This window comes from Phoca vitulina, unplaced genomic scaffold, assembly GCF_004348235.1.
Source record: "Phoca vitulina isolate PV1807 unplaced genomic scaffold, GSC_HSeal_1.0 scaffold53, whole genome shotgun sequence".
In the NCBI taxonomy this organism is placed as follows: Eukaryota; Metazoa; Chordata; class Mammalia; order Carnivora; family Phocidae; genus Phoca; species Phoca vitulina.
In genome coordinates, this window is record NW_022589756.1 from 11447316 (window position 1) to 11459568 (window position 12253).

At 43.3% G+C, this 12253-nt stretch overlaps 1 protein-coding gene across 2 annotated transcripts in view; it reads left to right on the plus strand.

Annotated features, from left to right (window-relative positions):
• The window catches only part of FDFT1 (farnesyl-diphosphate farnesyltransferase 1), a 33073-nt gene that overhangs the window by 18940 nt on the left and 1880 nt on the right, over window positions 1-12253 (plus strand). For both annotated transcript variants that reach the window (XM_032389002.1, XM_032389001.1), the window contains 3 exons: window positions 198-389; window positions 5145-5321; window positions 7011-7163. In XM_032389002.1, the coding sequence (XP_032244893.1) occupies window positions 198-389; window positions 5145-5321; window positions 7011-7163 (522 nt within the window). The remainder of the gene's footprint in view (window positions 1-197; window positions 390-5144; window positions 5322-7010; window positions 7164-12253) is intronic.

Consider the following 12253-nt stretch of genomic DNA (forward strand, 5'->3'; position numbering starts at 1 on the left):
GCACACCCTTCTTGGATGTTCTTTTTTCCTTACATGTACATAGTGTATATTTGTGTATATGTTTGCGGTTTTTAATCAAAATGAGATCTTGTACATTCTGTTTGGAACCTGTTTTGGGGTTTTGTTTTTGGGGTTTTTTTTGTAGCTAATGATCTCGGGTGTTTCCATTTTAGTAAATACTTCATTATTTCTTACAGTACTGTCACTATGTCGCCGGGCTGGTGGGAATTGGCCTTTCCCGTCTGTTCTCAGCCTCAGAGTTAGAAGACCCCTTAGTTGGTGAAGACATAGAGTGTGCCAATTCTATGGGCCTGTTTCTGCAGAAAACAAACATCATTCGTGATTATCTGGAAGACCAGCGAGAAGGAAGAGAGTTTTGGCCTCAAGAGGTAACAGATGTAGGGGATTTGGGAAAAATAATTTTAAATACTTTCTGAAAACAAAACAAATCAAATCTTTTGGTTGTAAGTGATAGAAATGTGAATCAAACTACCTTAGACAATGTAAGAGAATGTATAAAACAGGTTAGGATTTAGTTTGCTTCAGAGTAGATTGGCTAAATCCAGGGGTTCAGACTATGTATCGTCATAAACACACACACTCACACAGAGACTGTGTCCCTGTTCTTTCTATCTCTTAGATAGGCTTTCTCCAAGTGGTGGACGTAACAACTCATGACTCACAATCTACTAGCTTAACAAAGAAGTTCTTAGGAAGGCCAGTTGGTGGGGCGTGGATCCTGTGTCCAACCCATAATCAGTTACCGTAGCCAGAGGGCCGAGTACTCGAACCACACCTGGATTATATCTTCCCAACACACATAGAATGGATTTACTACCCCCCCACCACCAAAAAAGAAGGATTCTGTGGCGGGAAGGAGGAAGATGCTAGAGAGGCAAAAATTATAGGATGTTCATTATAAGAGACAAGAGTTGATCTTTGACTTAATTTTAAGAAACGGATAAGCAAAGCAAAGGCTTGGACATTGGTTTTATTCAGAAGGAAAACTAGAAAATCTTAGGACTATTTCCTGGTTTTACTATAGCATTTGCCTATTGCTTTCCATAAAATGGTTTCCTACAACAAAGTGTTTTTAACTTTTTTATTTTCTAAAATTTAAAGATTTTATTTATTAGAGAGAGAGAGAGCACAAGCAGGGGTAGGGGCAGAGGAAGAAGCAGACTCCCCAGTAAGCAGGGAGCCCCATGTGGGGCTTGATCCCAGGACCCTGAGATCATGACCTGACCTGAAGTCAGATGCTTAACTGACTGAGCCACCCAGGCGCCCCAACCAAGTGCTTTTAAAGTGAGTAAAAGGCAGGTGACAAAGTAGGGGAAATATTTGCAACTTATACCGCAGATATGAGGCTCATATTCCTAATACAAAAACTGCTAAAAGTTAAGACCAGCTTCCTTATAGAAAACCGGGCGAAGAGATAAGAACAGATTGTTCACGGAAAGAAAAATCTTTGTTTTTTGAAAGAAAGATCCTTAAACAGCTGAGAAGATGATCAGTCTCACTCCTAATAAGAAAAATTCACATTAAAACTACCCTGGGCTGAGACATCCTACTTTACCAAGCTTCCCAGGTGACTCCTGTGCAGGCAGGGTCGCCAAAGAGCTCTTGACCACCCTTCCTTGGACACCAAGGCTCAGCGAAGGGAAGGTGTTTGTGTGAGGACCCGCAGTGAGTCAGTGGCCACCTGAAAGGGCCACCTCGGTCTCTGGGTCCCAGCCGGGGCCTGCCCCCTGTTACCACACTGCGTCTCACCCAGGCGCGTCCCCCCAGCGTGGGTCATGCGCACCAGCTCTGCAGGTCTGCACACGGTTCACTTCCCTCTTCCGTCATATTGAATAGCTGTTAGACCACAGAATAGTGGTGTGAATAAAATGAGATAAACTTTGGCCAGGGTGCTTACTAAATGTAAGTTCAAATAGCTTAACCAGGGGCGCCTGGGTGGCTCAGATGGTTGAGCGTCTGTCTTCGGCTCAGGTCATGATCCCAGGGTCCTGGGATCGAGTCCCGCATCGGGCTCCCTGCTGGGTGGGGAGCCTGCTTCTCCCTCTGCCTCTGCCTCTCTCTCTCTCTCTGACTCTCATGAATAAATAAATAAAACATTAAAAAAAAATAGCTTAACCAAAAAAAGAAAAGAACCCTGAGAGTCTGTTTCTGGCGTCGGATTGGCAAAAAGTCGTAAGTTTGGTAATCGCTAAGCAAGACTGGGGACACGGGCACTGTGTGTGGCTGGCGAGAGTGTGTCCTGGTGCAAACAGCCCTGAGCACTGGCAGCTTGGCAAGTGAATAATATGGGAGTTTATTGAGGCAGCTTTGTTTCTAATAGTTACAGTTTATAAACAACTGAGATGTCCATCTATACAGGACTGATTGAACTATGGTATATTCACTTGGTGGAGCACAAAAAGAAATAAACAACTAGGGAGTGATCTCCAGGTTATATTATTAAGTGAAAAAAAGCGAGGTGCACAGCAATGTAAACTCAAGGTAATAAAATGTTTTCAGTAATTATACTGTGAATAATATTGTTACTGAAATACTGAAACTATTATAGAAACTCTATAATATAGCAAATAGGCAATTGTGTTCATATCAGTCTAGGAACCAAGATTTTCACTCTAAAATAAAAGGTACAGATATAAAAATATTAATAAAGTTAAGCAAAACTCCCATAATCCTAAACTAAATTGGAAATATCTGTATGCTGATACAGATTCTCTTAAAAAAAAAAAAAAATGTCTAGCTCCCTCTACCAAGAGGTGTAGAAACAAACCAGTAGTAATGTGTACCGCTGGTGTTCCAGTTTGGTCTTTTAATACCATTTCCCACCACACAGAGTAGTGGGGGCAGGAAATACACAAAATGAGCTTGGAATATACTGTCACGCCAGGAAATAAGGGAGTTATCAAAGTAAAAAGTACAGCATAAAAAGGTACAGGATCCAATTCAAAGGCATTTTCACTGACCACATATGGAACAATTTGAGTATCAAAAAGAATAAAGACTGCAGTGGGTTAAAACACACCAAATATGTTTAAATCTAAAGAAAAATGAGCATGTGCCTCTCGAAAGATGGTGTATTCTCTTATCGAGAGGCACACAACATCTGATCTTTGCCCACTTTTGATGTTAGCAGTCATTAGGCTTCATGCCTAGTTCTGCTAATTTATTGGGGATCAAGTCCCACATCCGGCTCCTTGCTCAGCGGGGAGCCTGCTTCTCCCTCTGGCCGCCGATCCCCCTGCTTGTGCTCTCTCTCCTTTCTCTCTCTTTCTCTGACAAATAAATAAATAAATAAATAAAATCTTAAAAAAAAAAAACTCGTATCTGATTGGGTTTAATCTGTTGTAATGATTCTTGCTACTAAAGCTCAAAATTTCCCATCTTTGGTCAGGAAGAGGTTCAGGTTGGCTCCTGAGTCCTCATGAGGGGACCCTTAATAGTCTTTGATAGCTTCCTTGCCATTTGGTGTGTGAAGATGCTCTAAGCTCATTTTGTACATTTCTTGCCTGAGCTCTGGACTCCTCCAGCTCTTAAGAAGTCCGTCCAGGACACCTGGGCTAATGGGAAATAGTACCCAACACTGCACTTGGGCACTAGGGACAGTTCACTGCTCTTGGGATAGTCACTGTGTGTGTGTGTTTAGTTTTAAAGCTCAAATGCCTTGTAAGTTTATATTGATATTTCCAGTTCAAACTCAGGACCGTAGGATTGTTACATAATGTCCTCCTCTGTATTACATTTCTACTTCATTTCTTCCTCATCGGGATTCATACTTCTCAGGGAAATCAGAGATGCTAGAATTAGTATATACCATGATTACTCATTTCCTTTTTTTTTCCCTCATTACAGATCCTGCAGTCTCTGAATAATGATACTAAACTACCACCAAAATGATTATTGAAAATAATTGAAGACATTTTTTGCATATGCTATACTAATTCCCAATTTTTTATGATTGTATTTATTTCTGAATCGTCAGATTAGATAGCCATCGCCACTGTAATATCTCCCTTTCCTCCTTACTTCGTCTTAGTTTAAGCTCCTCACCAGTCTTTATATTGATGTCTCCAGTCATTTTGGTTGTCTGGAGCTCGCACGCTGATAGATAGGAAAGACCCATGAGAATAGTCATTCCCTATGTTTATACAGATTGATGACAATTTGTGGCTTTGATGTTTGCAGGTTAGTTTTTCTAGATATAAAATTTTTAGCTCACATTTTTTAGTATCCCATTTTCTTCCGCTTTACAGACTGGCTGTTGAAAATCTAAGGATAACTTTCTTTTCCTTGTAAGTTATGGGTTCTTTTTGTTTTACTTGGTGGTCACTGCCTAGATCCCTTATCACTGGAGATGCCGAAAAGTGATGTCCTAATTCTTTCATCCTTTCTGCGTCTCTTAGCAGGAATTTGGGATTTTGTAAAAATGGTAGTGGTGGTGGCCAGTCATGTATTTGGGGGAGTGTATAAAGTGACAATAAGCATTATTCTTTGGGAAGCTTCAGAGTGACCAAAAATGGAAGTAAGTTCTTTGCTAGCTTCAGAGACTCCTTTAAATAATATCATTAAAAATTGTCAAATCAATCCCACTGTTGGAGTTGAAGATGTTATTTCGCTTTTGAGTTACTAAGATCCAAGGAGGTAATGTTCTCATAGTATAGACTCAGCTCATTCTCCCCCAATACACTTGTTCAGCAGCATTCTTATTAGAATTGGGAATGCCATGTTAATCATGATTTACTTTGAGGCCTGACCATCTTCAGAATGCTTAACGTTTAGCTTGCAGTACTGTTGTAGCTGATTTTGTATCTACCTGGTTATTTTTTTCAGGAGGAGACTAATGCCTTCTGGAATAACGGGAGTCGTCAAAGTATTGCTTAGTACATGCTGTACTATGTGTCCCTAAGGGATAATTTCCCAAATACTTAAGTGACTCCTAGGTTGTGATCAGACCCTGACTGGTCGTCATAAATAGCCACTGCGTGGAGCTTAAAACGGACTTGATCTTGGTGAAAGAGGAGTCCGCAGCTAAGAAAAACTTTACTGTAGATCATAGTTCTTATTCACAAAGATTCTTTCCTATTGCTTGTACATTCTTCCCTTATGCACATGCTAACTTATTTTTTAAGGTTTGGAGCAAATATGTTAAGAAGTTGGGCGATTTTGCTAAGCCACAGAATATTGACTCGGCTGTGAAGTGCCTGAACGAACTTATAACCAACGCACTACACCACATCCCAGATGTCATCACTTACCTTTCAAGACTTAGAAACCAAAGTGTGTTTAACTTCTGTGCAATTCCACAGGTATGCAATGGAGCTATTCTTGTATATGAGGGGTGGAAGCTAAAAGGAGCGGCGTGGTGGTGGTGATGGGGGTGGAGAGAATGCATTTACTATTTTGGTTTGCTGTGTTCAGGAATATGGTTCCTTTTAAAAAATGACTCTGGTCTATTTTCTTTTGCTGGGGGGAGGCAGGCAGTGTTTCACCACATCTCCCCTCTACCCCAAAACCACGATACCCAGCTCAGCCTCCTTAGATCCTTAGCCTCACAATTAAATCTAGGGCTTTGGCTTGGATTTAGGGGGAATGCTGGGTAAAATGTAGGTGAAGGTTTATCATTACAGAGTCTTACTTAAGCGCCTAGGTTTGTTTTGTTGTTTTTTTTTTTAAAGATTTTATTTATTTATTTGACAGAGAGAGAGAGAGAGCAGGAACACAAGCAGGGGAAGTGGGAGAGGGAGAAGCAGGCTTCCCGCTGAGCAGGGAGCCCGATGCGGGTCTCGATCCCAGGGCTCTGGGATCATGACCCGAACCGAAGGCAGACGCTTAACGAACGACTGAGCCACCCAGTGCCTAGTTTTTGCTGTCCGTTTCCCAGACTCAGGATAACACAACCTGGTCCTATGGACCTAGCCCCTCAGTCCTCTAGGAGCTTACACTTTTTTAAATGCCTTTACCAATTATTTCAGTTTTTAACTCAAATACAAGAAAGTCATAGGATTTAACTGATTTGGAAACTTGATTTTTTTTTAAAGATTTTTATTTATTTGAGAGAGAGAGAGCACGAGCAAGGGGAGGGGCAGAGGGAGAGGGAGACTCCCCGCTGAGCATGGAGCCCGACACAGGGCTGGATCCCAGGATCCTGGGATCATGACCTGAGCCAAAGGTAGATGCTTAACCGACTGAGCCACCCAGGCGCCCCTTGATTTGATCTTTTAATGACCAATCTTGAGTGGTTGTTGGAACTAAATTCTGCATGCTTGATTTAGGTTCCCATTTATCTTAGAAGTAATTTGCCATTGAGCATGGGAACTATCTCCCCTTCCCATTTGTCCCCCACCCCTCCATGCTATTTTTTCATGTATAATAGTTACATTTGTTGTAGGAAAAATAGAAAATTATTTGTAGATTTTTTTTTTTAAAGAGTTTATTTATTTGATAGAGAGACAGTGAGAGAGGGAACACAAGCAGGGTGAGTGGGAGAGGGAGAAGCAGGCTTCCCGCTGAGCAGGGAGCCCGATGCGGGGCTCGATCCCAGGACCCTGGGATCATGACCCAAGCCGAAGGTAGATGCTTAACGATGGAGCCACCCAGGTGCCCCAGTAGATATTATTTTGAGATACATTTTTTGGCTCTCTAACTCATTACTCTAGCATAGAAAATGATGTATGGACTTAATGGACTTATTTTTTCCAAATAAAAAGGAACTTTCATGGTCAAACTGAAGAATCGTTTAAGACACAAAGACCACTTGATTCTGTGTATTGTTGGAGAAGGGAGGAGTGGGAAAGGTCCAAGTTTTGACATGCTTTCTCCATGGTGATTTTTTCTTGGTTAGTTCCATCTTAGCCCTTTGTCACTTTCTTATTCTACAGAACTTTTTTTCACCTTTTCAAAATGGTGATTGCTTAGCGTGCCATTTCTTTTTTTCATGAAATGAAATGAAGTAGTGTTTTTTTTTTCTTTTTCTCTCTCCCTCCTTATATCTGAAGGTGATGGCCATTGCCACTCTGGCTGCCTGTTACAATAATCAGCAGGTGTTCAAAGGCGTAGTGAAGATCCGAAAAGGGCAAGCAGTAACTCTAATGATGGATGCCACCAATATGCCGGCGGTCAAAGCTATAATCTACCAGTACATGGAAGAGGTGGGTTCTTATTTCACTACCTGGAGAATCTGTAGCTATTTTTAGGATTTAAATAATGTCACTGTTTAAACAGTTGATATTTGGATATTAGATGATCCTAACAACTCACTGTGTTATGGTATAAAGAGACAGGAGCTGGTGTCCTTTATTAGGAAAAAGCGTGTGCACAGGTTGCTGATCGATCAGAGCCGCACGGCAACCCCGTGGAGGGTGTAAATGCAGCGAGCCTTTAGGGTGGAAGCCCCTAAGGAGGATGAGGTTTTTTGAGGCAGAAGATGATGGTAGAGACCAACGAGGTTTCTTGGTTCATGGGTGAGGAGAGTGAAGCCGAGGCTTGTGCATGCTAACACATCTGACCGAGTGGATCTCGGAGCCCAGGCCAGGTTGCCTGTCATCCAGTCCAGTACTTTCTATTACGTCATAGGCCTCAACTGAGAAACCACAGTAGGGAATTTCAGCAAAGGAAAATCATCAAGTTGCAATGATTTCTCAATTTTCTAATGCAAATCTTGTTTCAAACGCCAAAACTACCCTATAAAACAAAACGTACTTGTTCAAGTCAGATCTCCTACTATGGAGAATATAATCTATGACTAGGTTCAAAAAACTTTCTCTTAGAGGCTGAAACTAATCACTAGGCCCCAGAATGGTGGTTCTTAATTGAAGGGGCTTTTGCACCTCCCCCAACCCCCCCCCCCCACCAGGGGACATTTGGCAATGTCTGGAGACATTTTTTGTGATGCTCACACTGGCGAGGGGGGTGTCTGCTGTCTTCTGGTTAGTGGAGGCCCTGAGATCCTTAGATTCTTATTGAAGATTGAACTACTACAGAAATACATGAAACATGAAAGACCTTCTTCCTTCCTCTCTGCCAGAGAGAACTATTGCTGTCAATAATTTTCTGCCTCCTTCCCGTCCTCTGGTTACACCCTTACAGGGATGTGATGTGTAATAGTGGTTTCCCCTAAACAGAATTCTGCCAGACAATGATTTCCTCTGATTTCTATTGCATATTGCACATTCTCCTTGGAGTTCCTCCCTGTCTTCTATCTGACAAGCTTTGGACCTCTGCATTTCTACCAGAGGCACCTATAGAAGACATAAGAGATCCTGGGTGGCTCAGTCGGTTAAGCGGCTGCCTTTGGCTCAGGTCATGATCCCAGGGTCCTGGGATCAAGTCCCACGTCGGGCTCCCTGCCCAGTGGGGAGCCTGCTTCTCCCTCTCCCTCTGCCTTCCCACCCCCCACCGTGCGTGCTCTCCCTCTCTCAAATAAATCAATAAAATCTTAAAAAAAGACAGGGGCGCCTGGGTGGCTCAGTTGTTAAGCGTGTGCCTTCGGCTCAGGTCATGATCCCAGGGTCCTGGGATCGAGCCCCACATCGGGCTCCCTGCTCCACGGGAGGCCTGCTTCTCCCTCTCCCACTCCCCCTGCTTGTGTTCCCTCTCTCGCTGTCTCTCTCTCTGTCAAATAAATAAATAAAATCTTTAAAAAAAAAAAAAAGACAGAAGACCAAAGTTTTTTTAAAAATCCTAAAATTCTTGTAGTGACTAGATATAGTGTTCATTCAGCCATTGACCAAAAAATTGCTACTAATGAGACTTGGGACAGTCTGGTTCACCGTCTCACCAGCACTTCCTTTGAGCTTACTGTGTGCCTGGCAGAGCAACTGAATAGGTGGATACTATTAATATCAAGGAAACTTGAGCTGGAGCCATAATTTGGACCCAGCAGATCTGGCTGACTTCAGAGCCTACGCTGTTCACTACAATTCTAAGGGGTTTGGAGGACCCTTTGCAAACTAAGCAGTACCGTATTAGGCACTTTGTCTCCGTTTTATATAATGTAGTATGTAAGTCAGAGACGATTTTAGTTGAGTTGAGAGGCTGCAACAGTTGAGTGGCCCACAAAGCTGAAAATATTTTCTGGCCCTTTAAGAACATTTGCAGACCCCTGAGTTAAGGCATCAATTGTTTCAAGCTACTCAAGGTAATTTGGGGGAGATGTTAATACTTGAGTTGATTTGATTGAGAAAAATCTCTGAAGACTTCCAAGTCTGAAGGAATAAAATATAATAATGGTTTTGATGTCAGCATGAATGAAATTTCAAGTGAAACCTTTTTGTATCAAGTCCACAAGTTGTCTGGGTTTTTTTGTTTGTTTGTTTTTTAGGATTTTGAGAGAGAGAGAGAGAGAGAGAGAGTGCATGAGTGAGGGGGAGGGGCAGAGGGAGAAGCAGACTCCCCGCTGAGCAGGGAGCCTTATATGGGGCTCAATCCCAGGAGGCTGGGATCATGACCTGAGCCGAAGGCAGACGCTTCACTGACTGAGCCACCCAGGCGCCCCCAGTTGTCTGGCTCTTTGCTGCTGTCCAATTATTAACACTTCTCCTCACTGATCAAGTCTGTCCTTTGCAGGGAGACAGGAAGACACATTTATTCTGTCAGGTCTCTGGGCCTAACTGGTGGTAACCGTAATGCCCTTGCAGGGGACTTGAAGGCTTTCCTCCCACAGCTCTAGTGTTTAGTGGAAGAGTCAGAGTGACAGCCGAACCTTGCTGAGTAGGTGGGCACTGCTCCTCAGTGTCCTGCGTCATCTGGAGCAGCCTCAGCCTCAAACCAGTCTGGATACCTGTCAGCTGGCGAGAAGCTCCACCAGCTATTTTGGGGCAGAAACAAATGCTCCGGCAAGCAGCCAGAAACTATTATTTCCTTCTCTGCCAATGCTCATTCCTTGGCGAGGGCAAGCTTTTTGAAGCTGACGCAGCTTCCGGGTTCACCCTGCGCTGTGGTTCGTCTAGAGCATCGTCCTGCCCTTCAGGCGCTTCTTGTGCTCACGACTCACAAGTGTGGTCCTCGGGTCAGCAGCATCCGGGGCCCCGGGCACTTGCTGGAGTCTCACCCCGACTCGAACCCACTGAATCAGAATCTGCCTTTACCAAGACCCCCAGGGGATCACCTGTGGACAGAAAGGTTGAAAAGCACTGCTGTTAACCCACCCTCTCCTCAGCTGCCGCTGCCTTTTCCCCATGTGAGGAAGTGCGAGGTGGTGTGTTGTGAACCCGCTCCGCTCCTCTGTGTCCGCCTCCCCGGTGCGAACCTAAGCCCTGCGTGTACACGCTCCTGCGCACCCCCCACCCGTCGCCCCCTCGAGATCCGCTGCCTCTTTATCCAGAGCCCCCTCCTCCCCCCGTCACTCCTCTAGTTTGTATGTGCGCTCAGGCCGCTCAGCTTCAGAAAGCTTCAAAAAGTCAAAAAATGACTCTGGCTTGACTTTGCTCCTTTCTATCTACTCCCCCACCTCCCCCATCCCCCCCACCCCCCACTTAAGCTTCTCGAAAGATACATGTACTTCATGTTATTTATTCCCATTTTTTCCTCAACCCACCTCGTTATGCTAGCTAGCTTTTGTTCCTACCTTGTCATGAAAACTTTTCTTACTGAAGTGATTTGATGACCTTCTAATGACCAGTTTTTAAAGCATTCTCCCCACTCCCACTGTATTATTGACACCGGCTCTTCCTCACCTTGAAAGCCTTTTGCTGGGGCACCTGGGCGGCTCAGTCGTTAAGCGTCTGCCTTCGGCTCAGGTCATGATCCCAGAGTCCTGGGATCGAGCCCCACATTGGGCTCCCTGCTCCGCGGGAAGCCTGCTTCTCCCTCTCCCACTCCCCCTGCTTGTGTTCCCTCTCTCGTGTCACTCTCTTTCTGTCAAATAAAATCTTTAAAAAAAAAAAAGAAAGCCTTTTCCTCTGTAGGCTTCTGTGACTCTTGCCTCCAGTTTAACCTCTTACCTGTCTGTCGACTCCTCTGCCGTTCTGGCTCCTTATACTGGTATTTCCCGGAGTTCTGTCTTGGTTTTCATTTCTTCTCACTGCACGAAAGCTTTCTGGTATTCTCTTTGATGGCCCGGCTTCTTTCTCCACCACATGCTCATCACTCCTGACTTGATTAGTCCAGCTCAGGACTTGGTCATAAACTTTTTTTTTTTTTTTTTTGCTTAATGACATTGCCATTCGCCTAATCAAGGAATCCAGGTCACCCAGGCTCCTCCTAACCCTCCTCCATAGGAATCTCCATATCCTACCTGTTCTACCTGTAGACTTGACTTGTCAGAATTTTGCATGCATTACCCTCTGACCAAGCAATTCTAGGACTTTATGTGCAAAATTAGCCAGAAAATGTGCAGAGGTGCTTACTGTAACATTTTGTCCTCAGTCCTCATTGGGAAGGAATTGATTAAATTATAGTACATTCACATGATGTGGCTTGTGTTTAAAAACAGAATGACATCATTTTCTAGGTTCTGGCATTAAGAAATGTCCATAAAAAATTATGTGAGTGAAAAAAGTCAAATCGCAGCATAATCTGTTTATAAACTATTTTACAAATAAAATTGTGTATAATTTTATATGCACAATGTAGTCATATATTTATCCATTATATAGAATATAGTCTTTTTTTTTTTTAAGATTTTATTTATTTATTTGACACAGAGAGGGAACACAAGCGGGGGAGTGGGAGAGGGAGAAGCAGGCTCCCCACCGAGCAGGGAGCCCGATGTGGGGTTTGATCCCAAGACCCTGGGATCATGACCTGAGCTGAAATCAAGAGTCAGATGCTTAACCGACAGAGCCACCCAGGTGCCCCTGTATTGCTTGTTTTTATAAGCATAACTCCGTCATCTAAAATTTTTTTAAAAGAAAGTAGAGGAAATTGTAGTTTCATCCCTGCTTCTGTTGTTCTCTGTAAAGCTATTCTTGGTAGCATAATATTAGATATCGTTAGCGTATTTTGATAGGCGTATATATATATGTATATATATATATATATATTTTTTTTTTTTTAATTAAGTGAGCTCTTTGCCCGTTGCGGGGCCTGAACTCATGACCCCAAAGATCAAGAGTCACATGCTCTCCCGACTGAGCCAGCCAGGCGCCCCTATGGGCATATTCTTTTATTTTCTTGTTACACTAAATTGCAGCCATGCCCTTTTGGTGGGGAGGTGGGAGGGTGGCAAGAATATAATATATGTCTATGGAAAAAAGTACCCATTATATAATGCAAATTTTGGGAAAAAATTATTTAAAAA